This window comes from Mustelus asterias, chromosome 20, assembly GCF_964213995.1.
Source record: "Mustelus asterias chromosome 20, sMusAst1.hap1.1, whole genome shotgun sequence".
NCBI lineage: Eukaryota > Metazoa > Chordata > Chondrichthyes > Carcharhiniformes > Triakidae > Mustelus > Mustelus asterias.
In genome coordinates this window covers 74,188,347-74,215,628 of record NC_135820.1, presented here as the reverse complement: position 1 = coordinate 74,215,628, position 27,282 = coordinate 74,188,347, and the positions used below count along the sequence as shown (strand labels likewise).

General features: G+C 46.6%; 1 protein-coding gene across 1 annotated transcript; it reads right to left on the bottom strand.

Annotated features, from left to right (window-relative positions):
* Positions 1-6,121: 6,121 nt before the first annotated feature.
* Positions 6,122-12,644, bottom strand: srxn1 (sulfiredoxin 1 homolog (S. cerevisiae)). Its single transcript, XM_078236171.1, has 2 exons — positions 12,387-12,644; positions 6,122-7,020 (listed from the first exon to the last, which is right to left on the bottom strand). Exons 1-2 carry the CDS (start codon positions 12,642-12,644, stop codon positions 6,811-6,813), a joined length of 468 nt encoding a protein of 155 aa, XP_078092297.1. The 3' UTR covers positions 6,122-6,810.
* Between the last annotated feature and the right edge of the window lie 14,638 nt (positions 12,645-27,282).

Below are 27,282 nucleotides of genomic sequence, written 5' to 3'. Positions count from 1 at the left end.
CTTGAAGCAATCACATCTCATGCATCGATCTTCATTCTGAATTCTGAATCTCAAAGCCAGCTTTCAGCTTACAAAAATATTCTGTTTCCAGATTAGAAAGCAACTTGATCTTACAGGGGTTGGGACAAAGAGAAAGAAGGAACTTGATTTCAGAGATGAGAAGGTTGTCCTATGAATCCATAGATTCCCTACAGAGCAGAAGGAGCCCATTCTCTGAAAGAGCATCTTACCCCAGGTCCAACCTACCCCCCCCCAGACCCAGTCTACCCACCCCCCCCCCAGGCCCAGCCTACCCCCCCAGGTCCAGCCTATCTCCCCCCCCACCCCCACCCCCACCCAGCTCCAGCCTCCCCCCCACCCCAGGTCCAGCCTACCCTCCCACCCTCCCCCCAAGTCCACTAGGTCCAGCCTAGCCCCCAGCCCTATCCCCGTAACCCCATACATTTACCATGGCTAATCCCCCCCAACCTACATATCTTGGAACACTAAGGGGCAATTTACCATGGTCAATCCACCTAACCTGTACATCTTTGGACACTGAGGGGCAATTTAGCATAGCCAATCCAAAGTAAAGTTTATTTATTAGTGTCACAAGTAGACTTACATTAACACTGCAATGAAGTTACTGTGAAAATCCCCTAGTTGCCACACTCCAGTTTGGATACACTGAGGGAGAATTTAGCATGGCGAATGCACCTAACCCGCACGTCGTTTGGACTGTGGGAGGAAACCTTTGGAGTGTGACAGGAAACTGGAGCACCCGGCGGAAACCCACATAGACATGGGGAGAATGTACAAACTCCACACAGACAGTGACCCAAGGCTGGAATTGAACGTGGGTCCCTGACGCTGTGAGGCAGCAGTGCTAACCACTGTGCCACCGTGCCCATATGGCACCTGTTATGTCCTCAGGTGGTCCCTAAACATTTTGTAGTTAAGATTCTGCAAGAACCAGCTAGGGCAGTGACCGGATCATCTGTTTTTGGTGGTGTTTTCTTGAGGGATTTTTTTTACTGTCCAGTTTAACATTCATCCAAAATTATAGCATTCCTTCACTGTGGCTCTCAGGCATCAAGCTCCAGGCTACAACAAGCATGTCCCAGTGTATGTTTCCACAGAAACTTGGGCACCTTGGCTGGCCAGTTGGATGGCTGGTGTGAATCAGATTAGTGCCAACAAGGGTTCAATCAGGCTGGGGTAGCTTTGGACCGGCCCTGTTGCCCTATCTGTGGTGGTGTTTGGGGTGCATGCTATGGATTGGACCTGCCTTCAGGCGGAGAACTGAGGAAGCGGCTTGCATCATTTTACTAAATTAAAGGTGCTGTAGAAATTCAAATTGTTGTTACTCCTCCCCCACTTCATTTAAAGTGCACCATTTTTCCCTTTAAGGTGGTAAGTGGGACGTACAAGGTCAGAGGTTGCTGGTAGGTGATCACATCACACTAAGTCCAATATGTCTGGTCAGATACACCCAAGGTCCAAGTATGGATGACTCATCGCAGACAAAATCACATACTTGTACTCTTCCTGCTCAGAAACATAGCAGCAAAGTTTGAAAGGATGCACTGTCCCCTTAAAGTAGGCATTAACATGGACCAGTCTTTTGATGGACAAGTTTACTTCACATTCTGCTTACAACTCTGATTTTCATTTTGCAAAAATGATATAGAGGCACTGAAGAAAGTGGAGGGAAGATTCACAAAGATGATACCAGAACTGGGCCATAACTATCAGGACAGATCGAACAAACTGGGATTTACTCTCCTGGAAAATTGATGGCTCTGCGAGGATTTGCTAGAAGTCTTTAAATTAATGGAGGGGTTTGATAAGGGAGGGTAAAGTGATCTTTTTGCTTGTTGGGGAGATTAGAAATGGTAATTCCAAATCTGAGATAGTCACTAAAAGATCCAATGAGGAAATTAAGGGAAACTTCTTTGCCCGGAGAGTAGGTAGACTACCTACGGAGTGGCACGGTGGTTAGCACTGCTGCTTCACAGCGCCAGGGACCCGGGTTCGATTCCCAGCTTGGGTCACTGTTGGTGTGGAGTTTGCACATTCTCCCCATGTCTGCGTGAGTTTCCTCCGGGTGCTCCGGTTTCCTCCCACATTCTGAAAGACGTGCTGGTTAGGTGAGTTGAACCGAACAGGCGCCAGAGTGTGGTGACGAGGGGAATTTCACAGTAACTTCAATGCAGTGTTAACGTAAGTCTTACTTCTGAATAATAAAAAAACTTTAAAAAAGATTCTGAGGGGGTTTGATAGGGTGGACACTGAGAGATTGTTTCTGTTGGTCTGGGAGTCTAAAACCAAGGGGCACAGTCTCAGCATAAGGAGCCAATTATTTAGGACTGAGATGAGGAGAAATTATTTCACTCAAAGGGTTGTGAATGCTTGGAATTCTCTACCCCAGGGGATTGTGGTTGCTCCACCACTGGGTTCATTTAGCACGGTGGCACAGTGGTTAGCATTGCTGCCTCACAATGCCAGGGACCTGGGTTCAATTCCCAGCTCAGGTCACTGTCTGTGCGGAGTTTGCACGTTCTTCCCGTGTCTGCGTGGGTTTCCTCCGGGTGCTCCGGTTTCCTCTCACATTCTGAAAGACGTGCTGGTTAGGGTGCATTGACCCAAACAGGCGCCAGACTGTGGCGACCAGGGGAATTTCACAGTAACTTCATTGCAGTGTTAATGAAAGCCTTACTTGTGACTAATAAATAAATAAACTTTATAAATAAATAAGGTTGGGATAGACAGATTTTTGGTCTCTCGGGGAATTAAGAGATATGGAGAGTGGGCGTGAAAATGGAGTTTGAAATTGAAGATCAGCCATGATGGTATTGAATAGCAGAGCAGGTTCGAGGGGCTGAGTGGTCTACGCCTGCTCCTATTTCTTCTGTTCTTGTGTATTAGTCCTGGTTACAAGTTACATGGTCAAAAAGAGATACGTTTCCCAAACAAATTAAGAGTGACGTAAGCCGTAATAATGGATCTATTTGTGGGCAATATTTACATCTTAATGCGCAAAGCAGAGAATTTGGATCTCCAGTCCAATTCTTGTGTGTAGAGTGAAATCGTTATCCCTCTGTTAAGGTAACTATTAAACAAATCTAGTTTACTAAGATGAACACAAAATGCTGGAAATTCTCAGCTGGTCAGGTATATCTGTGGAGAGAGAAGCAGAGTTAATATTCAGGTCTGTGACCTCACTAGTTTCTTGCTTCAAATGAGAATGAACGCAATTCCAGTATTCACAGCAGCTTTGACATCCCAAGCAAAAAATTTTTTATTCATTCGTGGGACATGAACGTCGCTGGCTAGGCCAACGTTTATTGCCCATCCCTAATTGCCCTTGAGAGGCTGGTGGTGAGCTGCCTTCGTGAACCGCTGCAGTCCACGTGTTGTGGGTTGACCCACGTTTGGGAGGGATTTCCGGGATTTTGACCCAGTGACTGCAAAGGAACGGCGATATATTTCCAAGTCAGGATGGTGGGTGGCTTGGGGGGGAACCTCCAGGTGGTGGTGTTCCCATGTCTCTGCTGCCTTGGTCCTTCTAGTTGGAAGTGGTTGTAGGCTTGGAAGGTGCTGTCTCAGGATCTTTGGTGAATGCCTACCACTTGCATCTTTTGACACATGACTGAGTCTTTCCTGGAAACTCTTCCGCAGGTAATTGAGCCTCAGCACTTCTTGGTATTTGCAAATTTCTGCTCTGAAAGAGTTGCTGAATCTATTTGTATACCACACTGCCCTCCAGTGGTAGCTGTGACAGTGGGCATTCATTTGAGGATACCAACACCAACAGCATTTATATCAGCACCTTTATTGCGGCGAAACATTCCAATGCACTCAACAGAAATATTGATCGAATGAAATTTGACACCAAACAGCATGAGGCTGTATCAGGGGCAGCACAGTGGTTAGCGCTGCTGCCTCACAGCTCCAGAGACCTGGGTTCCATTCCCATTTTGGGTCACTCTCTGTGTGGAGTTTGCACGTTCTCCCCATGTCTGCGTGGGTTTCCTCCGGGTGCTCCAGCTTCCTCCCACAATCCAAAGATGTGCGGTTTAGGTGCATTGGCTATGCTAAATTGCCCCCTTTGTGTCCTGGGATACATAGGTTAGAGGGAATACCAGCCTGGATATGTGGGGTTATGGGGATAGGGCCTGGGTGGGATTGTTGTCAGTACAGATGCGATGGGCTGAATGGCCTCCGTCTGCACTGCTGGGATTCTATGAAACTCTAAGGTGAACAAAGGTTTGTAGGTAAGTTTTAAGGAGAGGTAGAGAGGTTTAGGGAGGGCATTCCAAACTTCACTATCTGGGCTCAGCTGTCAAATCTGGTACGATTCCTGGCAAAGACAGATCTTTTGACCAAGATCTGTGCGATGTTGTGTTCTATGTTCAGCTAGCTCAGTTTGTGATAGCGAGTTGTTCCAGTCAGGATTAGGGAATGTGTCAGAAAGCAGCTCGCAAGGCCAGGCAACAAGAGAGGTGGAAATGACAGGGAAATAAGCACAGAAAAAGGATCAGGGCAGGAAGATGTGATGGACAAGGTGGAAAGTGTGGGGCAAAATAGGTTTTGGTTGTTTCATCAAAGGAAACAAGGTGTCTCAAACAACAACACAGACTAGCTGTATCTATATCTCACCTTTAACATGATAAAATTCCACGGAGAGCTTCATGGGAACATTAGAGAACACAGAGGCGCATAAGGAGATATTCAGTTGGACATTTGGTTTTAAGGAGTGTCTTAATGGAGAAATGCAAGGAAGGGAGGTGGAGAGGTATAGGGAGGGTATTGCAGAGCTTGGGGCCCGGGCAGCAGTGGCACAGTGGTTAGCGCTGCTGCCTCACAGCGCCAGGGATTCAGATTCAATTGTCTGTGCGGAGTCTGCACATTCTCCCCGTGTCTGCGTGGGTTTCCTCCGGTTGCTCCGCTTTCCGCCCACAGTCTGAAAGATGTGTGGATTAGGTTGATTGGCCGTGCTAAATTGCCCCTTAGTATCAGGGGGACTAGCAGTGTAAATGCATGGGTTATGGGGATAGGGCCTGGGTGGGATTGTGGTCTGTGCAGACTCGATGGGCTGAATGGCCCCCTTCTGCACTGTAGGGATTCTATGAACTGAAGGCATGTCTACCAGTAATGCAGCGATTAAAATCCGGGAAGCCAGAATTCGAGGAGCTCAGATATCTCTGAGGGCTGTGCAGCTGGAGGAGATGAGGGAGGGCTGATATCGTGGAGGGATTTGAAAACAAGGACCCAAATTTTAAAAAATAAGATGTTACTTAACCAGGAACCAATGTAGTGAGCCAGTGAGCACAGGGGTGATGGGGGAATGGGACTTGATGTGAGACAAGACACAGGCATTAATATTTAATAACTACAGACCCCTCCGTCGGCACATTTGTGTTAACCTGGTGGCCAGCAAATCGGTCTGAATGAGCGAACCGTGATCAAAGCAGCCTCGAGTCCCCATTGATTTCTGGCAAATTTAATTCTGTAGGAGGCAGCGGAGACATGGGGAAGCCTCAAACAGCTGATACGTGACATCACATCAGCCTCGACTGTGGTGCCCTGTGTGGTAAACCACTGTTAGCTTATTACCTGTACATGTGACATGCCTGGACACATCCCTGCCGGCCCTACCCGAGACTCCTCCCCCCCCCCGGTCCAGGTATAAAGGCGACTGCTCCCCACCCCCCTGCCTCAGTCTGGACCAGTTCATCGACATGGGTGTGCTCCAAGTCTTTTGCTAATAAAAGCCTATTTGTTCTTGCATACAAACTAGTCTTTGCTCGATTGATGGTGCATCACCCCGGTTCTGCTTTTGCCTCTGTAATTCTAACAACTGTTACACAGATTAGATCGTACATCACACAGGGAGGTCATTCACCTGATCGTGCTCTTTGCAAAACTGTTCCCACTTTCCCTGTTCTTTCTCCTGCAAATTTCTCCTTTCTGAAAGATACTATTGAACCTGCTTCCAGGTAGTGCATTCCAGATTGCGGGAATTTCTAACTCCGCCTCCACTTGCACTTTTACATCTATATCCTCTGCTTAACGACACTCCTGCCAGTGGCAACATTTCCTCCTCTCCATTCCATCAAAAACTGTGTTTTGTTTTAATTGATGGGATATGGGCATGACTGGTCGGTCAGCAGTTACTCCCCACCCCTAATTACTCTTGAACTGAGTGGCTTGTCAGAGCATTTAAGAGTCAACCTTATTGCTGTGGGTCTGGAGTCACATGTAGGCCAGACCGGGTAAGGATGGCAGATTTCCTTCCCTAAAGAATATTAGTGAACCAGATGGGTTTTTAATGACAATAGTTTCATGGCCATCAGTAGAGTTCTAATTCCAGATGTTTATCAAATTCAAATTTTAACATTTGCCACAGTGGGGTTTGAAACCGGGTCCTCAGAACATTACCCTGGGTTTCTGGATTACTAGTCTGGTGACAATACCACTACACCACTGCCTCCACACCAGCTGTGTGAAAGAGCCAATCACTTGACACCACATTTCTGCACTTTCTTCAGATGCTTAACTGCAAGCCAGAAAGATGAATGAATTTCCCACCAAGATATAAAAAAAGAGTTTTCGTTGAAGTATCTCCTTCTTTTCCTTAGAATGGCCATGAAATAAATCATCTCAAATCTTCACTGACTTCAATACATACATGAATACACACACGCGCACTCACACACACGCACTCACACACACATAAAATGGAGTTACAGATATAAATGATCCCATTCAGAGACAGGCAGAGGGCATTGGGAGACGGTTGTGTCAGTCAGGAAGCCCCCTGTTCAATCACTGAAGTTCGGGGGTTGATGATCCTAAGTATAGTCGAAGATCCGTAATGGTGGACTTCATAACCTTTGCAGGAATGGTTTCCTTGTTCAGTCTCTGGTAGGCAGCATATCGATGGCACCCTCCGAATGAATAGAAATAGTCCCCACCTTGACGACCTTTGATCCAGAGAACATCTATCGGAGGCACATTGTGCACTTTGCTCGGATCCTGTGGAAGAAAAAGAGTTTGTTTTCACCAGAGAACAACATCGACCAGACCCAGTGCAGGAAAACCTTCCTAACCCAGAAGAGGATCACATTTAGGAGTGATAAGGCAAAAGATTACCGGTTCTCTGATGCTCTTCATTCTAGTGCTGGGTTCTAGATCTCCAATGGCTAATCGCAGAACTGGGGAGGGGTGAGGAACTTAGAACAGTACAGCACAGGAACAGGCCCTTCGGCCCATGATACTGTGCCAAACGTGACACCAAATTAAACTAATCCCTTCTGCCTGCCCTTGCTCCGTCTCCCTCTATTCCTTGCATATTCATGTGCTTATCTAAAAGCCCCTTAAACGTCCCTATCGTATCTGCCACCACCCCAGCAGCGCGTTTCAGATACCTACTGCTCTCTGTGTAAAAAAACTTGCCCTTCACATCCCCTTTGAACTTTCTGCCTCTCACCTTATGTGAAGGGAGGGAGATGTCAAACACACGCACAACCTGGAGGTTTACAGACAGATCTGCCCAGTCACGTGGCTGGGGTTATTTCAAAAGCTCTGCGATCTAGTTTGGCGTGATTCACTATCAATAATACATACAACTTGTCCAGGTCCCTTCTGCAACAGGCCCACTATTTTCTCCCATTGACATTCAACTGCATTATCATTGCTGAATCCCCCACTGACAACATTCTGGGGGTTACCATTGAGCTGAAATTGAATTGTCCCAATTTGCCCACACAGGCTCTATACCCTTAACCCCAAGGATTTATCCCGCTAATCCCCCTAACCAACGCATCATTGAGAAAAACCCTTTGGACAGGATTCAAGCTTAGAAGGGGCAATTTAGCATGGCCAATCCACCTAACCCACACACCTTCGGACTATGGGAGGAAACCGGAGCACCCGGTGGAAACCCACGCAGACATGGGGAGAACGTGCAGACTCCACACAGACAGTCACCCGGATCCCTGGTGCTGTGAGGCAGCGGTGCTAACCACTGTGCCACTGTCTCGCCTGTCAAGGGGAGAAAATAGGTATTGGTGTATTATTATTGTGATATTAAATGAAATACATTTCTATTGAGGAAGAAAGAAAACATATTTTGTTTACACATTTAAGATGGGTAACTTGGTAATGTTGGAATAAGGAAGGACCTGGACAGTTTGGGGGTGGGTGGCAATGGGATGAGAGGATTGCGTCATTTAAAGGTTAAAATTGCTGAGTTGGGGAGTTGGAGAGGAGAAACAGAGTGAACTGAATGGGACTTGGGCACCGGATGTGCAAAGTACTGCAATCTGGATAAACTTCAGGGATAAACACCTTCAAACTGTTAGCACCATGAGCAGTGATAGTTAAAAAAAGCCAAATGGATTCTTAAACAGTGTAGCTTAAGGGATCTAGCACAAATCCAGGAAATTGATAGTTAGCTTGTACAAAGCACTGCCTCACCCCACCTTGAATATTGTTTACACTGCTGGACATCAGATCACAGGGGGGATATCCTGACCCTGGGCAGAATACAAAGAAGGGCAATCGAAGCAGACAGACGGGATTGGATGCCTGAACTATGAAGAAAGTCCAGGAATATTTACATTGGAACGAGGCAACTTCAGAGAGGACCTCGCTGAGACATTTGATGCCTTGAAGTGAATCCTAGAATGAAGAAAAAACTCTTGGACAGGATTCAAGCTCAAAGGGAAAAGCTAACTGTACAGATGAGCATATGACTTCTTCAGACCAATGTTTTAAGTTTATTTATTAGTGTCACAAGTAGGCTTACATTAACACTGCAATGAAGTTACTGCGAAAATCCCCTAGTCGCCACACTCGGGCACCTGTTCGGGTAACACTGAGGGAGAATTTAGCATTGCCAATGCACCTAACCAGCACGTCTTTCGGACGGTGGGAGGAAACCGGAGCACCCAGAGGAAATCCACACAAACACAGGGAGAATGTGCAGACTCCACACAGGCAGTGACCTGGGGCTGGAATTGAACCCAGATCCCTGGCGCTGCGAGGCAGCAGCGCTAACCACTGTGCCACCGTGCCTCCTGTCAATGGGAGAAAAAGGGTACTGGTGTATTATTATTGCGGTATTAAATGAAATACATTTCTATTGAGGAAGAAAGAAAGAAAACATATTTGTTTACACATTTAAAATGGGTAACTTAGTGATGTTTGATTAGGATGATTAGAAAAGAGGTCGGAGTCTCGCTAATTATGCCTGCGAGTAACCGCATTAAACCAGTTAGTGTCCTGGGATCCAAAAGTTCCAGCTCAAGTTCTAGAGCCTCCTCCCAGGCCTGGAAATAAGCACAGTTAGTGGAAGCTCCGAATAGTGATTGATTTGAACTGGGTGTGTGGCCAGTTTTGAGGGCAGGGTCTTCTTCTGGTGTGGTGTCTTAAAAACAAATGTAAAAGATTGTAGAAATGCGAGTAGCGCTGTACGCAATTTGCACTTCAAATTCTAGAACCTTTAGCTCTGCTCACCCTGAGTCCGGACAAGGTTTGCCTCCTGCCCCCCCCCCCCCCCCCCCCCCCCCCGCCAAAAGAAACTCCCATCCTCCAGAACCTCATCGCAAAGGAAATGTGGCAATTTGTGCATAGCAAGATCCCATACACTGAGCGATGGATAAATACAAAGATCAAAGAACAAAGAAAATTACAGCACAGGAAGAGGCCCTTTGGCCCTCCAAGCCTGCACCGACCACGCTGCCCATGTAAATGGGTCAAAACAGCGGGACAGAAATCCTCCCTGCTCCTGCAGAAGCAACTCACTGAGGACACCGGCAAAACCGAAACAATAAGGAAACGGAAAATACTGGAAGTGCTCAACAGGTCAAGCAGCAGCTGTGGAGAGAGGAACAGAGCTGACATTTCAGGTCCGTGATCTTTCAACAGAACAGCTTTTCTCCCCACTCCCCCCAACTCTTCTTCAAGTCGTGCGATGGAGTGTTTTACCTCCCTCCATACAGCCTCAGTTTATCGTGTCATCTGAAAAACATCACCCCCAACAGTTCAGCACTCCCTCTGTACTGTCCTGTCAATCGAGATCACGTCCTAAGTTCTCAATCTGGAGTGTGATTTGATTTGATTTATTATTGTCACATGTATTGGAGTACAGTGAAAAGTATTGTTTCTTGAGTGCTATACAGACAAGAACATACCATTCATAGAGTACAGAGGGGAGAAGGAAAGGGGAGGGGACAATGCCAGGGACCCGGGTTCAATTCTGGCCTCGGGTGACTGTGTGGAGTTTGCACATTCTACCCGTGTCTGGGGGAGGTTTCCTCCGGGTGCTCCGGTTTCCTCCCACACTCCAAAGGTGTGTGGATTAGATTCATTGGCCGTGTTAAATTGCCACTTACTGTCAGGGGAATCTTGAGGGTAAATATGTGGGGTTACAGGGATAGGACTATACCTGAGTGGGATTATTGTCGGTACAGACTCGATGGGCCAAATGGGCTCCTTCTGCACTGTAGATTCTATAATGTAGTGTTACAGTTAAAGCTAGGGTATTAAGTAAAGGAGTTAAGTTTTAAAAGCATAGAATGGGAGTAAAAGATGGAATTGGAGGGTACGCTGGGCACAGTTCTAGTCACCTCGCTTCAGTGGCATTTTTTTTTAGTCAGAACTTTTGGAGCTACATTTGCTATCTGCTGACCTCAAGCTGACGGGACCTAAAAGATCTGGGATCAAAAAAAACAAAAAGTGCTGGAAAAACTCAGCAGGTTTGGCAGCATCTGTGGAGATAAAAACAATTCTGAGTCCAGTGTACGAAGAACCACATTGGATTCAAAACAGTAACTGTTTCTCTCTCGACAGCTGTGATTGGACCCGCTGAGTATTTTTCCAGAGTTTTGTTTTTATTTCAGATCTCCGCCATCCTCGGTATTTTGCTTTTATCTAAGAGACATTGATGTGGAGATGCTGGCGTTGGACCAGAGTGGGCACAGTAAGAAGTTTCACAACACCAGGTTAAAGCCCAGCAGGTTCATCTGGAATCACGAGCTTTCGGAGCACTGCTCCTTCATCAGGTTAAAGATAGGTCTTGAAGAGGAATATCCCTCTCTGATTTGTTTTTAAGTTTATTTATTTGTCACAAGTAGGCCTACATGAACACTGCTGTGAAGTTACTGTGAAAATCCCCTAGTCGCCACACTCCAGTGCCTGTTCGGGTTACACTGAGGGAGAATTTAGCATGGCCAATGCACCCTAACCAGCACGTCTTTCGGACTGTGGGAGGAAACTGGAGCACCCGTAGGAAACCCACACAGACACGGGGAGAACGTGCAAACTCCGCACAGACAGTGACCCAAGCCGGGAATTGAACCTGGCTCCCTGGCACTGTGAGGCAGCAGTGCAAACCACTGTGCCAACCAAGACACTTTGATCAAGTGTCCTCTCTTACCCAAGAGATTAAAAGCTTATTCCGTGACTTTGGCAGGATGAAAACAAACGATGAAGTCTTGAGAAATGACTGGTACTGGTCTGAACTGGTCTTGCACAACTTCAAGTCGAACTCCCGTTCAGAGCAGTACTAGTTATTTCCGAGTGCCTTTTTGCTGTCTGCGCATTTGCTCACAGATCTTTTGGAAGGCGATTTTTTCAGTAAAAAGAGGCTGTCATTTTGCCTTCCCAAGTTTTAACATTACTGGGGGAGGATACTTCCTGAGGTTACATCATTTGATGGATCGAGGGGAGCTGTACTATTCCTCATTTTCCTTTCCCTCAGTGTCAGGACGCTGAACGTGAAGCGCAGGAGACAAGGCACTAAAATAAATTTAATTCTTCATATAAACCTGAGCTTTTAATTTCCCTCTGGGTGCCAACTCTGGGTTGGATCAGCTCCATAATTTAAGGTTCCTTAACTTCTTATTCAGCTTGTTCTGTCATTCCCCTGACCCGGAAGGTATCGAAGCAGGAAATCCCAATGCTGTCAATATCACAGCTGATCCATATCGACAATAAAATGAACACAAACCATCAACTGGAGTTCATTCTGTGACTGACATCCTCACCCCATTCTCCCCTCCCCACACACTATTCCCATTAACAGCACCCAGCAGATATTTAAACAAAAGGAGTGGAAATCTCGATATTAAAATAAAAGTAATTTCAAATGTTGTAAATTTCAATGGCAGGCATTTTTTTTGTGACATTGAGTAAAGTTAAAGTTTATTTATTAGTCACAGGTAAGGTTTACTAACACTGCAATGAAGTTGCGGTGAAATTCCCCTACTACGTTCTCAGAATGTATTTTATTAAATGTTTCTATACTCCACAGCAGCCTATTTATCCCCAGACACAGCTCCCACTTATTCAGGGATGGTCATTCCTTTAATATCACACGTAAATGAAAAGCTACACACCTTTATACTTTCCATTAAGCTGCTCACTTTGTCTTCGTCCAGTTCAGGCGGGAAGGGTCTGATGATAATTTTCATGGGCACATTGTGAATCTCTGGGATGTTTTGGGAGTGGATGCTGTCTACTCCTCCCTCTCCATCCTGAACGCCGCTGGTGCGGGAATGCCGCCGCATGTCTCGCCTTGAATTCCTCACGGTGTGAGCGAGGTTACAGAGTAGCGAACGGCGGCTGGATAGCCGGTGACTGAGACAATGTAACATTTCCTGGATGTTTGGGTTGCGAATTACCAGGGCGCGGAGACAATTGTATCATTTCCAGTCGCTACACAACCAGGGACTGATTCATTCAGAAACTCCCGGGGGGGAAGCGACTCGTAACCATCTCCCCGCTTAACACACATCGAATGGGGACGTGTTTCCATTCAAATTCAGGCGCTGAGATCTATCAGTCAACACTGATTTGTTTTTAAGCTACATTTATAATTAGTGCATCCAATTATAAAGCAAAGATTAACCCCCCCCCCCCCCCCCCGCCAGTTTTATTCTGGACTTTCTTTTTTGCTATGTCATCGTGAATAATACAAATAGTGATTCACCATAGGGCAGACTTTTATCTGTTCCCACAGTAATTCCCGGAACAAAAGTTTATTTATTAGTCTCAAGTAGGCTTACATTAACACTGCAATGAAGTTACTGTGAAACTCCCCTAGTCGCCACACTCCGGCACCTGTTGGGGTACACTGAGGTAGAATTTAGCACGGCCAATGTATCAAACCAGTGTGTCTTTCAGATCGTGGGAGGAAACTGGAGCACCCGGAGGAAACCCACGCAGACACGGGGAGAACCTGCAAACTCCACGGTGGACAGTGACCCAAGCCGGGAATCGAACCCAGGTCCCTGGTGCTGTGAGGCAGCAGTGTTAACCACTGTGCCAAGGTGCTGCCCATGGCACATTGTGAATCTCTAGGATGTTTGGGAATGGATGCTCTCTGCCACCTCTCTATCCTGGTGCGGGAATCCCGCCACATGTCTCCCCTTGAATTCCTCACCATTTAGCATGGCCAATCACCCTAATCCGCGCATCTTTGGACTGTGGGAGGAAACTGGAGCACCCGGAGGAAACCCACACAGATACGGGGAGAATGTGCAAACTCCACACAGACAGTGACCCAAGCCGGCAATCAAACCTGGGTTCCTGAAACTGTGAGGCAGCAGTGCTAACAATCATGCTGCCACTCTGAGCTTCTGGCTCAGATTTAGGGACGCTATCCATTGTACCACAGACCTTCACTTTGTAATGGGATGTGGGCATTGCTGACTCGGTCAGCATTTTTTTTATTGCCCATCCTTAATTGCCCTTGAGAGGTGGTGAGCTGTTTGGTTGGATTAGACACAGTAAGAAGTCTAACAACACCAGGTTAAAGTCCAACCGGTTTATTTGGTAGCAAAAGCCACTAGCTTTCGGAGCACTGCCCCTTCGTCACTCACCTGATGAAGGGGCAGCGCTCCGAAAGCTAGTGGCTTTTGCTACCAAATAAACCTGTTAGACTTTAACCTGGTGTTGTGAGATTTCTTACTGTGTTTACCCCAATCCAACACCGGCATCTCCACATCATGGTTGAATTAGTGCAGCTCCAACAACACTCGAAGTTTGATACCATCCAGGACAAAGCTGCCTGCTTATTTGGCATCCTACTGACCAACTTAAACATTCACTCCCTGCATCATTGTGCACAGTGACAGCAGGGTATATATAAGAAGGCACTGCAGCAACTCACCAAGCCTCCTTTGACAGCTGCACCTTCCAAACCTGGGACCTCTATCACCTAGAAGAATAAGGGCAGTAGACACATGAGAACACCACCACCTGAAAGTTCCCCTCCATGTCACACATCACCCTGACTTGGAAATATAGCCTTCATCCTGGGTTAAAATCCTGAAACTCTCTACCTAACAATGTTGTGGGTATATAGACACCAGAAGGACTGCAGCAGTTCAAGAATGCAGCTCACCACCACTTTTCCAAAGGCAATTGGAGATAAGAGCCAGTGATCCTTCACCTGTAATGAAAGAATAATAAAACACGCAATCCTTAGTAAGTTGAAGTTTATGTTTAAGTTTAAGGGTGGCATGGAGGCAAAGTGGTTAGCACAGCTGCTTCACAGCACCAGGGACCTGGCTTGGGTCACTGTCTGTGTGGAGTTTGCACATTCTCCCCGTGTCTGCGTGGGTTTCCTCCGGGTGCTCTGGTTTCCTCCCACGGTCCAAAGATGCGCAGGTTAGGTAGATTGGCCGTGCTAAATTGCTCCTTAGTATCAGGGGGACTAGCAGGATAAATGCATGGGGATAGGGCCTGGGTGGGATTGTGGTCGGTGCAGATTCAATGGGCCGAACGGCCTCTTTCTACACTGTAGGATTGTCTGAATTTATGTTTAAGGTTAAGTCTAAGTTTATTTATTAGTGTCACAAGAAGGCTTACATTTACACTGCAATGAAGTTACAATGTACAAAGGCCCAGATCCTGTGATATGGATCCAGGTTTTCCAATGTAACTTTGGTAATATGAGGTGAGTTAGATGTATATTAATAATCTAAAAGCAGTGGGTTAGGAAAAAATTATCCGGCCATTCACCACCCTGCTGTCGCTGCAAGTAAGCATGGAGAATTTGGTGCTCAGCCAAATCTCTGTTCCCTGCATCGGGGCGACAGAATCCAGCTGGCATGAATGACCAGAGAATTCCGGCTACTATTAATGAGGAATTGTGAACACTCAGTTCACAGTCTCTCACTGTCTTCTATGCAAATCCTTAGAGGAACCTTGTGTGCCTGTCCCTCACCAACAGCCCATCACACCCTCTGCTGATGTCCAATCCCCTGAGAAATAAGAAGAATCTCACATTTCAGCAACAAGAAGCTCCACCTCAGGACACCCAAGGATGCTCTGCAGCCAATGAGATGCTTCTTGAAGTGCAGTAACGTAGGAAACGTGACAGCCAATTTGTGCACAGGAAGCTGTAACACGGCCAAGTCGTCTCGTTTACTGACATTGGACAAAGGATGAATATTGCCTAGGACACGGTAGCACGGTAGCACGGAGGTTAGCACTGCTGCTTCACAGCTCCAGGGACCTGGGTTCGATTCCCGGCTTGGGTCACTGTCTGTGTGGAGTTTGCACATTCTCCTCGTGTCTGCGTGGGTTTCCTCCGGGTGCTCCGGTTTCCTCCCACAGTCCAAAGATGTGCGGGTTAGGTTGATTGGCCATGCTAAAAAAAAAATTGTCCTTAGTGTCCTGAGAGGCGTAGGTTAGAGGGATTAGTGGGGAAATCTGTAGGGATGTGGGGGTAGGGCCTGGGTGGGATTGTGGTCGGTGCAGACTCGATGGGCCGAATGGCCTCTTTCTGTACTGTAGGGTTTCTATGATTTCTATGACTGTAAGAGCAAACTCCCTAATCTTTAAATATTGAGCCTAGAGTCATTGACATCCACCTGAGAGAGCAGAAGAGGCCTCAGTTTAATGTCTCATCCAAAAAGACAGTGCCTCTGGCAGTGCAGCTCTCAACACCAGCTTTAACCTGGTGTTGTTAAACTTCTTACTGTGTTTACCCCAGTCCAACGCCGGCATCTCCACATCATGAGTGCAGCTCTCCCTCAGCTCTACACCTATGCCTTGTGTTGGCCTTGGTAACTTACTCAAGCAGCCGGAGTGGGACTTGAACCCAAATTCTACTAGGTAAGGCGAGAGCACTACTCGGAAAAGCCACAGCTGACACTGGCCACAATGCAAGTTCTTATAGCTTTATATATTCCAGTTTCCAATTCCCTTTCTGTTCCTAGTGGTGCACTAAGACAGACTTTTATCTGTTTCCACGGCTAGTAATTCCCGGAACAAAAGTTTTAGAAGCTTATTTATTAGTCACAAGTAAGGCTTACATTAACACTGCAATGAAGTTACTGTGAAATTCCCCTAGTCGCCGCACTCTGGTGCCTGTTCGGGCCAATGCACCCAACCAACACGTCTTTCGGACTGTGGGAGGAAACCGGAGCACATGGAGGAAACCCACGCAGACATGGGGAGAACGTGCAGACTCCACACAGACAGCGGCCCAAGCCAGGAATCGAACCCGGCTCCCTGGCACTGTGAGGCAGCGGTGCTAACCACTGTAACAGGTCACTACTTTGTCGCCAGAGACTTGAGGGTGGCCAATTCGCATCAAGCGTGGCTGACCAGGAGTCTCTTAGCACCAGCCATTGGTGTGTTGGAAGGATTTGCAGGTTGACACTCAACCTGTTTGGTTGCGTTATCAACGCACCTTCCTTGGCCATCAAGTCCTGGGGTGGGACTCGAACCCAGAGCTTCTGGCTCAGAGGCAGGGACGCCGCCCACTGCGCCGCAAGATCTCTCTATATATAATCTCCGATTCAGATTCCAATCTGTTTCTGATTTCTATGTATCTGTTATGCAATACGTAAGTGAGGTCTATTCTAGGAAGTCCCATTAACCTCTGATCTACTCCACTAAGTAAGCCAACTCTTTCATTTCCCCATCGTTTGCAGTGTGCTTTCAATACTGATTAAAATTGGACAGCCCCGAGGTTCCAATTTGTTTTCTTAAACCTTCTGCTGGCAGCAACGTGGAGCCAAAGCAAGGTCAATGAACGTCCTGGGAATCAAAATATTTGTCCTACGCCCATTTCTCTTTTTAAAAATCACTTTTTGTGTGGAAGGTTAAACTCACACGGTATCTGGCAGCTTTCAACACTTCTTTCCACTGCCACGGATTATTTTTCCATGCCGGTGCATAGATTTCTACAGACAGCAATCATGAATTATCCCCTTATAATTCTGCTTTGGAACAGCAATGCCAGCCACACGGTGACTGGGAGGGAGTCTGGAATTTAATCAGCCAGTGGGTGGAGGTAGCTGTATTGTGTCTGCATTTTTTTTTATCTCCAGGGGGGGGGTCTGAGGGGGGCTCCTTATTGTGTCTGATTTCTGCTAACCAACGGATAGCAGGATGCAGAAGGCGAGGAGGCAAAATAAAAGACCTAACTTGCGTTTATGTAGCAACTTCCACAGCCTGTAGAATAAATCAAACATTAAGCTCGGAGACCTCTTTCAGACCAACACGAAAGATTGCACTGGCACTATTTCGAAGAAGAGTAAGGAGGTTATCCTCAGCACCCACTCCCCAGCCATTATTTCCCCCTCAATCCACATCACAAGGAAAACAAATTATCATATTGCCGTGGGATCTTGCTGTGCATAAATTAAATGCTCTGTTTCCTACGCAACAGTAAGAAGTCTCACAACACCGGGTTAAAGTCCAACAGGATTATTTGGAATCACGAGCTTTCGGAGCGCTACTCCTTCCTCAGTCGATATGCGCGATCTTCTTGGAGATCCTCTCCACTTTGAGCCAGCGGTTTGCGGTGTCGGTGGTAGCCATGATATGGAGATGCCAGCGTTGGACTGGGGTGGGCACAGTAAGAAGTCTCACAACACCAGGTTAAAGTCCAACAGGTTTCTTTGGAATCACGAGCTTTCGGAGCGCTGCTCCTTCATCAGGTGGGTGGGATCTGCTTTGGTACGTTACAAATGGCGCTTTGAAAGTACTTTATTGGATGTAAAGTGCTTTGGGATGTCCTGAGGTAGTGAACAATTGGATAAATGTAAGTCTTTCCTTTTTGTTCTTTATCAGGGAATTCCTGAGTGTTGCACACCCAATTAGGACCTTGGCTGATTCTTCCACTTCCCTCGCAACCTTTCCCAGCACGGACTGTGACGATGCCTTGAGGTTAATCGAAAAGTCCGGTTTGGGCTGACTAATTGAAGACCTAGAGCAGGTCACAAAAATAATCCAGCATTTCCCTTCTCCCACTGTTTACTAATCAATGACTGATCTAATAAAAGTGCAAAACATCAAAAAGAACTCCACCTGCCCAGCCTCTTCCCAAATCATGAATAAAGGGGAGAAGGTGGCGTAGTGACAATGTTATTGCACGAGTAATCCAGACACTCTGTGGATGTGGCACAGTGGTTAGCACTGCTGCCTCACAGTGCCAGGGAGCCGGGTTCAATTCCGGCCTCAGGTCACTGTCTGTGTGGAGTTTGCACATTCTCCCCGTGTCTGCGTGGCTTTCCTCCGGGTGCTCCGGTTTCCTCCCACAGTCCAAAGATGTGCAGGTTATGTTGATTGGCCGTGCTAAATTGACCTTAGTGTCAGGGGGATTAGCAGGGTAAATATGTGGGGTTATGGGAATGGGGCCTGGGTGGGACTGTGGTTGGTACAGGCTTGATGGGCCAAATGGCCTCTTTCTGCACTGTAGGGATTCTATGATTCAACTCCCACTACTGCAGCCCCTGGAATTAAAGATAAGATCTGGAATTGAAAGCTCGTCTCAGGGCTAGTGACCTTGAGGCTATCATCGATTGTCGTAAAACCCCATCTGCTTCACTAGGGAAGGAAATCTACTGTCCTTACCTGGTCTGGTCTACATGTGGCTGCAGATCCACAGCAATGTGGTTGATGCTTCACTGTCCACTGAAATGGCTCAGCTAGCCACTCAAGGAACAGGCAGCAAAATGCCGGCTTTGTCAGTTCTGGCCACATCCCATGAAAGAATAAAAAAATCCAATGATTCCTTTTCCGCCCAAAAATCTTTTCAAAATAGAATCATATTTTCACAACCTTCTGAAGGAGAGAATGCCAAAGGTTCCCAACACTCTGAGTGAACAAAGAACAAAGAACAATACAGCACAGGAACAGGCCCTTCGGCCCTCCAATCCCGCGCCACTCCCTGGTCCAAACTAGACCATTCTTTTGTATCCCTCCATTCCCACTCCGTTCATGTGGCTATCTAGATAAGTCTTAAACGTTCCCAGTGTGTCCGCCTCCACCACCTTACCTGGCAACGCATTCCAAGCCCCCACCACCCTCTGTGTAAAATGTGTCCTTCTGATATCTGTGTTAAACTTCCCCCCCTTCAACTTGAACCTATGACCCCTCGTGAACGTCACCACCGACCCGGGGAAAAGCTTCCCACCGTTCACCCTATCTATGCCTTTCATAATTTTATACACCTCTATTAAGTCTCCCCTCATCCTCCGTCTTTCCAGGGAGAACAACGCCAGTTTACCCAATCTCTCCTCATAACTAAGCCCCTCCATACCAGGCAACATCCTGGTAAACCTCCTCTGTACTCTCTCCAAAGCCTCCACGTCCTTCTGGTAGTGTGGCGACCAGAACTGGATGCGGCCGAACCAACGTTCTATACATCTGCAACATCAGACCCCAACTTTTATACTCTATGCCCCGTCCTATAAAGGCAAGCATGCCATATGCCTTCTTCACCACCTTCTCCACCTGTGACGTCACCTTCAAGGATCTGTGGACTTGCACACCCAGGTCCCTCTGCATATCTACACCCTTTATGGTTCTGCCATTTATCGTATAGCTCCTCCCTACATTATTTCTACCAAAATGCATCACTTCGCATTTATCAGGATTGAACTCCATCTGCCATTTCTTCGCCCAAATTTCCAGCCTATCTATATCCTTCTGTAGCCTCTGACAATGCTCCTCACTATCTGCAAGTCCTGCCAATTTTGTGTCATCCGCAAACTTACTGATCACCCCAGTTACACCTTCTTCCAGATCGTTTATATAAGTGAAGACATTTCTGCTCATTACAGTGTTAAGTGGCTGACTACATATCCTAAGACTGTACTCCCTAGTTCCGGACTCTCCAGCCAGGAGAATCTGGCTGAGGTTCAGTGGAAACTTGGCCTGTTAATGGCAATTGGTTTTTCCGGGCACAAGTTGGGAGAAAGTCTGAATCCTTCCAGTCCTTTCAATAGAGACATCATTGACCTCATCTGAGAGTTTAACTGGCTACGGTAGTGAGGACACGGCCAGTGTCAGCCACATCTAGTCACATCATATACCCATAAAACTGATTGGGAGATGATTAAAGAGCACCATGGAAAATGGGCACTGCACATTCACAAAATGGGCTCCGGAGTGTCAGGTGACTTCTTTCTGTGGGTTTCTGTGCAGATACAGACAGACATGTTTGAACATAGCTCTGCAAAGTTACTTAACATGCAGATGACCTTCCCAGCTGCTAATTGACTGCCCCTCAATGGAAGAGATTTAGAAATTACTCTGGCTGCTGGACTTGCCAGCCCCATGAAGATTGAATTTCAAATAAAGATATTTCAGGAGGCTAATCATAGCTGGAATGTTGATGGGATATCATTAATTCCCTCATTGTGTGTCAATTACATAAGACATCAACCCATCCTGTAGATGATAGAAACATTAATACTGGCATCACATGACTGAAACTGGCTGGAGATAGTCAATACCTTATTAATACACAAGGGTAGCCTGGTAGATTAGTCTGGGATATTAAAAGGAAGTCATGTCTTACCCAGCACAAGATAGGACCCTGGCTCAAAAGCTACCTTAGACAGAGAACTGGTGCCTGGTATGGAGGACATTAGCTCTGAGGAGAGCTTGCAGAAACTTGGTTTGTTCTCACTGGAGCGACGGAGGTTGAGGGGAGACCTGATAGAAGTCTACAAGATTATGAGAGGCATGGACAGAGTGGATAGTCAGAAGCTTTTTCCCAGGGTGGAAGAGTCAATTACTAGGGACATAGGTTTAAGGTGTGAGGGGCAAGGAATAAAGGAGATGTACTAGACAAGTTTTTTTACAGAGTGTGGTGGGTGCCTGGAACTTGCTGCCGTGGGAGGTAGTGGAAGCAGATATGATAGTGAGTTTTAAAGGGCGTCTGTCCACAACAAGATGTATTTCAGAGGAGTGTTCTAACTCCTTTAGTGCTATGACCTTGAAGAACATTCTTTCTTGAAAGTTTAAATCAAAAAGGCAGATAAACATTTATCCCTAACAACAACAAAATGTAAATGCGACAACATTCACTCCTCAGACATACTAGATACACACACACACAAGAAAAAGATTATTCCTAAAGATGTAACATGCACATAAGTTACTTCAAGGGAAAAATATGTCACTTCTAATCAGCCCAAAAAATGGTAGGTAAAAGGTTGCAGGTCTGGAGGATCCCCCTTGATGTTCTGAAGAAAAATGAAAGTTGGAAGTTTCTGGTGATGAATTCTCACTGGTTCACCCCAATCAACAGCAAGCTTGTGGGTTTACAATCAAAGTTGGTCGAGCCCCTTTAAGGGAGAACAATGTTCTGACGGGTAAAATGAGTAAGCACCAGTTCTCAGGGCGGCACGGTAGCACAGTGGTTAGCACTGCTGCTTCACAGCTCCAGCGTCCTGGGTTCGATTCCCAGCTCGGGTCACTGTCTGTGTGGAGTTTGCACATTCTCCTCGTGTCTGCGTGGGTTTCCTCCGGGTGCTCCGGTTTCCTCCCACAGTCCAAAGATGTGCGGGTTAGGTTGATTGGCCAGGTTAAAAATTGCCCCTCAGAGTTCTGAGATGCGTAGGTTAGAGGGATTAGCGGGTAAATATGTGGGGGTAGGGCCTGGGTGGGATTGTGGTCGGTGCAGACTCGATGGGCCGAATGGCCTCCTTCTGCACTGTAGGGTTTCTATGGTTTCTAGGTAGCTTTTGAGCCAGGCTCCTATCTTGTGCTGGGTAAGACATGATTAGCCTCCTGAAATGTCTTTATTTGAAATTCAATCCTGTTAAATCTTCTCTGTACCCTCTTCAAAGCCTCCACATCCTTCTGGTAGTGTGGCGACCAGAATTAAACACTATATTCCAAGTGTGGCCAGGTGGGGAAAAGGGTGAAATATTATCCCACATCTCTCTCTATTCGTAACAAGTTTGTTGATGTTAGGTTTGGTAAGTATCACTGCCTATCCTCTCAAGCAGATGTAAAGGATACCAAGGCCTGCCGCGAGGACAGAAACCCACGTCCAAAGTCGATGGACTTTTTGCTGGTCCGTCAAATTCTCCGTTCCACCCACAACGATCCCAATGGTGGTCGGTACCAGAAATGTCTGCCCAATGAATGGGAAACAAAGCATTTGTGGATGCTGAACATTCTGAGATTCATACAGGAAGGTTTGGCTGGAAAAACCTTAAAACCACCAGAGGTGGGTAACCCCTGGTTGGAATGCACCTTTCAATTTTGATTGATGCGTTCTGCAAACTGTAGCGTTTTAGATTTACCGGTTCTTTGACTATTGATGGGACAAGATCGAGCACTGAGAGTCTGCTCCTAAAAAGAATGTCCTTGGTTCTGGTCACTTTGTGGGCAAAACGAAATGCCAAGAATATACACAACTGGTTGCCAATGTTGGCTGGATTTATTCCAGAAGCACTCCACCTCCTGATCCCATCCTGCTCCCAAGTGCCTCCAATTGGCCACCCAACGTGCCCAACATCTTCTCACACCGAATGGGAAAACAAACAGACGCTTCATTTCCTGACTGGGCAGTTCCTGACTATCGGTCAAATTTCTCCTTCCCCATCATTAAAACTTCAAAAGCTAATCAACGAAAGTGTTTAAATATATTTTCCTGAATACCCCGAGGAATGTGCTCGGGTTCCAACAGTGTCCTGGAGATTCATCTTCCCGGAAAGCTCCGGGACAAACCTGGGGGGGTGGGGGTTGGCAATCCTAACAACAAGGAAGGCTTACCCTCTTGGCAAAGGTGGGCCTCAACTTGCCCCGTGCATCCTCGGTTCTTTTGTTGCGGGAGCGGATTTATTTTGGCAATGTTTTTGTGTTTGGGATTGTTTTGGGATTTTAGAGTGCTGCTCCTGGCTCAAAGCCAGGGTAGCGCAAGTTACTTTTAATGGGAGTGCAGCTCAGGGAACTTGACAGAAAGCTGCATTAATCTTCTGGGAAAATGGAACTTGCATGCGGTACAGATGTTTTGGAAACAGAAAATTCGCTTTTTCCCACATACCCATCATAAAATAGAATTGGAGACTGCTTAAAGAAAAAATGAAATACATAATTCGCATAGACGGCCCTTCCCTGGAGTGTGGAAGGATTAGGGGTGATTGAATCGAGGTATTTAAAATGATTAAAGAAATTGATAAGGTAGGGAGAGAGATTTCCTCCAGTGCGGAAGGGTAGAGCAAGGGGGCATGATATTAAAATGAGAATTAGCCCACTCAAGGGTGCTGTCAGGAAACACTTCATTCTTTACAAAAAGGGTAGTGAAAATCTGGACTTCCCTCCTCCAATGTTAAAGCTCGGGGGGGAGGGGGGGGGGGGGAGCGGGGGTGCTGGGGGTCCATGGTTCTTAGAATGTAACCGGTGGCAACTTTGTATCGGATGTAATGTGACCAACGGTAACAAGCTGTAAGAGTCAGCTGACCTAGTAATCCATGGAACCAATTACAGAATGATGTGATGGTCAGCTGACCAGTTGAGTCACTATAAGTAAGAACCTGTTGGGAATTGTGGGGAGCTTGGATTGCTCCAGGGCGAGGCCCCAAGTTTGGAGTAATGATGTTTCTTTATTAAAACCCTTTCTTTGATTTATAAGTTGGAGTATGTTTTGTTATATTTTTATCGTCTGCATTTGAAGAGTTCCTTCTGGAGAAACATTGGTCAATTGAAAACCTCAAAGGAAATTGGTAGATTTTGATTAGACACCGGTATTAAAATGAAATGTAACCGAGGCAGGTAGATGGACTTAAGATGGAGAAGGTGGTGAAGAAGGCATATGGTATGCTTGCCTTTATAGGACGGGGTATAGAGTATAAAAGCTGGAGTCTGATGATGCAGCTGTATAGAACGCTGGTTAGGCCACATTTGGAGTACTGTGTCCAGTTCTGGTCGCCGCACTACCAGAAGGACATGGAGGCGTTAGAGAGAGTGCAGAGAAGGTTTACCAGGATGTTGCCTGGTATGGAGGGTCTTAGCTATGAGGAGAGATTGGGTAAACTGGGGTTGTTCTCCCTGGAAAGACGGAGAATGAGGGGAGATCTAATAGAGGTGTACAAGATTATGAAGGGTATAGATAGGGTGAACAGTGGGAAGCTTTTTCCCAGGTCGGAGGTGACGATCACGAGGGGTCACGGGCTCAAGGTGAGAGGGGCGAAGTACAACTCAGATATCAGAGGGACGTTTTTTATACAGAGGGTGGTGGAGGCCTGAAATGCGCTGCCAAGTAGGGTGGTGGAGGCAGGCACGCTGACATCGTTTAAGACTTACCTGGATAGTCACATGAGCAGCCTGGGAATGGAGGGATACAAACGATTGGTCTAGTTGGACCAAGGAGCGGCACAGGCTTGGAGGGCCGAAGGGCCTGTTTCCTGTGCTGTACTGTTCTTTATTCTTTGTTCTTTGTAAGACACAGCTCACTTAGGATCTAGTTGAATAGTGGGACAGACTTAGACCATAAGACCGTAAGATATAGGAGCAGAATTGGGCCATTTGGCCCATCGAGTCTGCTCCGCCATTCAATCATGGCTGACATGTTTCTCAACCCCATTGTCCCGTCTTTTCCCTGTAACCTTTGATTCCCCTTACCAATCAAGAACCTATCTGTCTATGTCTTAAATACACTCAATGACTGGGCCTCCGCAGCCTTCTGTGGCAATGAGTTCCACAGATTCACCACCCTCTGGCTGAAGAAATTCCTCCTCATCTCGGTTCTAAAGGGTCGTCCCTTTACTCTGAGGTTGTGCCCTCGGATCCGAGTCTCTCCCACTAATGAAAACAGCTTCCCCACATCCACCCTATCCAGGCCTTTCAGTATTCTGTAAGTTTCAATGAGATCCTCCCTCATCCTTTTAAACCCCATTGAGTACAGACCCAGAGTCCTCAGATGCTCCTCTTACGTCATGCTTTTCATTCCCGGGATTGTTCTCGTGAACGTCCTCTGGATCCTTGATGGGCTGAATTCCCTCCTGTTCCAATGTGATGATGGCATTTGAAACGTGTTACACTTTGGATCATGAAAGACTCCAAATAAATGGAAGCCTTTTGTGGAGATGAGATGATAATTCCTTTATTTTTAATATCCCACAGTAAAATTCCAAGTGTCATGTGCTGATCAAATGGTGATCATAATTCTTCCAGACACGTGCGGGGGGGGAACACTTGACACAAGTGTCAAAGTAGCTGCTGTTGTTTGCTGTCGGTCTCCAGTGATGCTGCAGCTCATTGAACAGCAGATCCAATATTAAAAGAGGAGATGCAATATATGGAGGTCACCTTGACCTCAAATCCTTCCTATTGCCAGGTGATGTGAGGAGTGTGGTCCCCATGGAGGGAATTTTTAAAAAGTCCCTTCTCTTTCTCTCGGAATTAACCCATGGGATGTGGTTGTTTCCTGGGGTAATGTGTTGTATCGGCATTGGTTATTATCTAATTCCTGAACATGTCAGTTCTGAGAGTTGACAAGCTATTCAAATGCAGCAGGTCATGGAATGATACAGGCCAGAAGGAGGCCACTCGGCCCACGGTGCCAATGCTGGCTTTTTAAAAGAGTTATCCAATTAATCCCGCTCACCTTCTCTTTCCCCATAACTCTGCAATTCTTTTCCCTTCAAGCACCTATCTGATTTGCTTTGAGAATTGCGATTGAATTTGCTTCCAACATGTTCCCGGGCAGTGCATTCTGGATCACAACAACCTTGTGTTAAAAAAAAGCCAACTCTAGTTCTCCCGCCAATCATTTTAAATCTTATCAGCACTGGGCCTTTTCCTGTCCCAGTCTAGTGTCCGTGCATGCAAACTTCCACCTGGGTTTTATTGGAAACTACAGGCGGGATATTCCTGCCGTGTATTCTAAGCCCGGAAATGCCCGCCCAAAGTCAACGGACCTTTAAATGGTCTGATGAATTTTCTGTCCCGCCCGCTCTGATTCCCACAGTGGGCAGGCAGGAAAATTCTGCCATACATCTCATCCTGGGGGTGCAACAATCATTTGTCGAATCCCCATGACTACCTGACTGAGATCAACTGTGGCACCATTGATTAGGAATTAAATCTGGAACCATTGAGGTCTAGAAGGTCGAGCTCTACCCGATGAGCTGCTGAGGGAATGACAGAGGGAACCACAGTAAGAAAGTTGGATGCTGTCTCCAAATCTGAGAGTGGCCCTTTGGCCAACACTTTCACTGGCACAGGACACAAGAAAAAATACTTTTCCGTGACAGATAACACTTCCCCAACTTCTTTCGATTCCTCTCTAACAATCTCTCCATTCTTAAGTTTTGATTCGTTCAAGGCATTTTAGTCAAGGCCAACACTTGCTGCCCATCCTTAACTGCCCTTGAGACAGTGGTGGTGAACTGACTCCCTAAACCGCTGCAGTCCATGTGGTGTAGGTACACCCATACTGCTGTTAGGGAAGGACTTCCAGGATTTTGACCTAGCAAGAGTGAAGGAATGGCGATATATTTCCAAGTCAGGATGGTGAGTGACTTGGAGGGGGAACTTGCAGGTGGTGGTGTTCCAGTGCAGATTCTTTTCATACAGTATAATGTGGACCCATGTGAGGTTATCCAATTCGGTAACAATAATAGGAAGGCAGATTATTATTTGAATGGGTGTAAATTGAGAGAGGTGGATACTGAATGAGACCTTGGTGTCCTCGTGCATCAGTCGCTGAAAGTAAGCGTGCAGTTACAGCAGGCAACAAAGAAGGCAAATGGTATGTTGGCCTTCATAGCAAGAGGATTTGAGTATCGGAATAGAGATGTTTTGCTGCAATTGTATAGGGCATTGGTGAGGCCACACCTGGAGTATTGTGTACAGTTTTGGTTTCCCTATCTAAGGAAAGATGTTCTTGCTATAGAGGGAGCGCAGCAAAGGTTTACCAGGCTGATTCCTGGGATGGTAGGACTGTCGTATGAGGAGAATCAGTTAGGGTTATATTCATTGGAGTTTAGAAGAGTGAGAGGGGATCTCACAAAAACTTATAAAATTCTA

Coding starts and splice junctions, on each gene's coding strand:
- srxn1 (XM_078236171.1), bottom strand. CDS start 12,644: ATGTTACATTGTCTCAGTCACCGGCTATCCAGCCGCCGTTCGCTACTC. Junction 7,021..12,386: donor GCTTAATGGAAAGTATAAAG/GTGTGTAGCTTT, acceptor TTTCTTCCACAG/GATCCGAGCAAAGTGCACAA.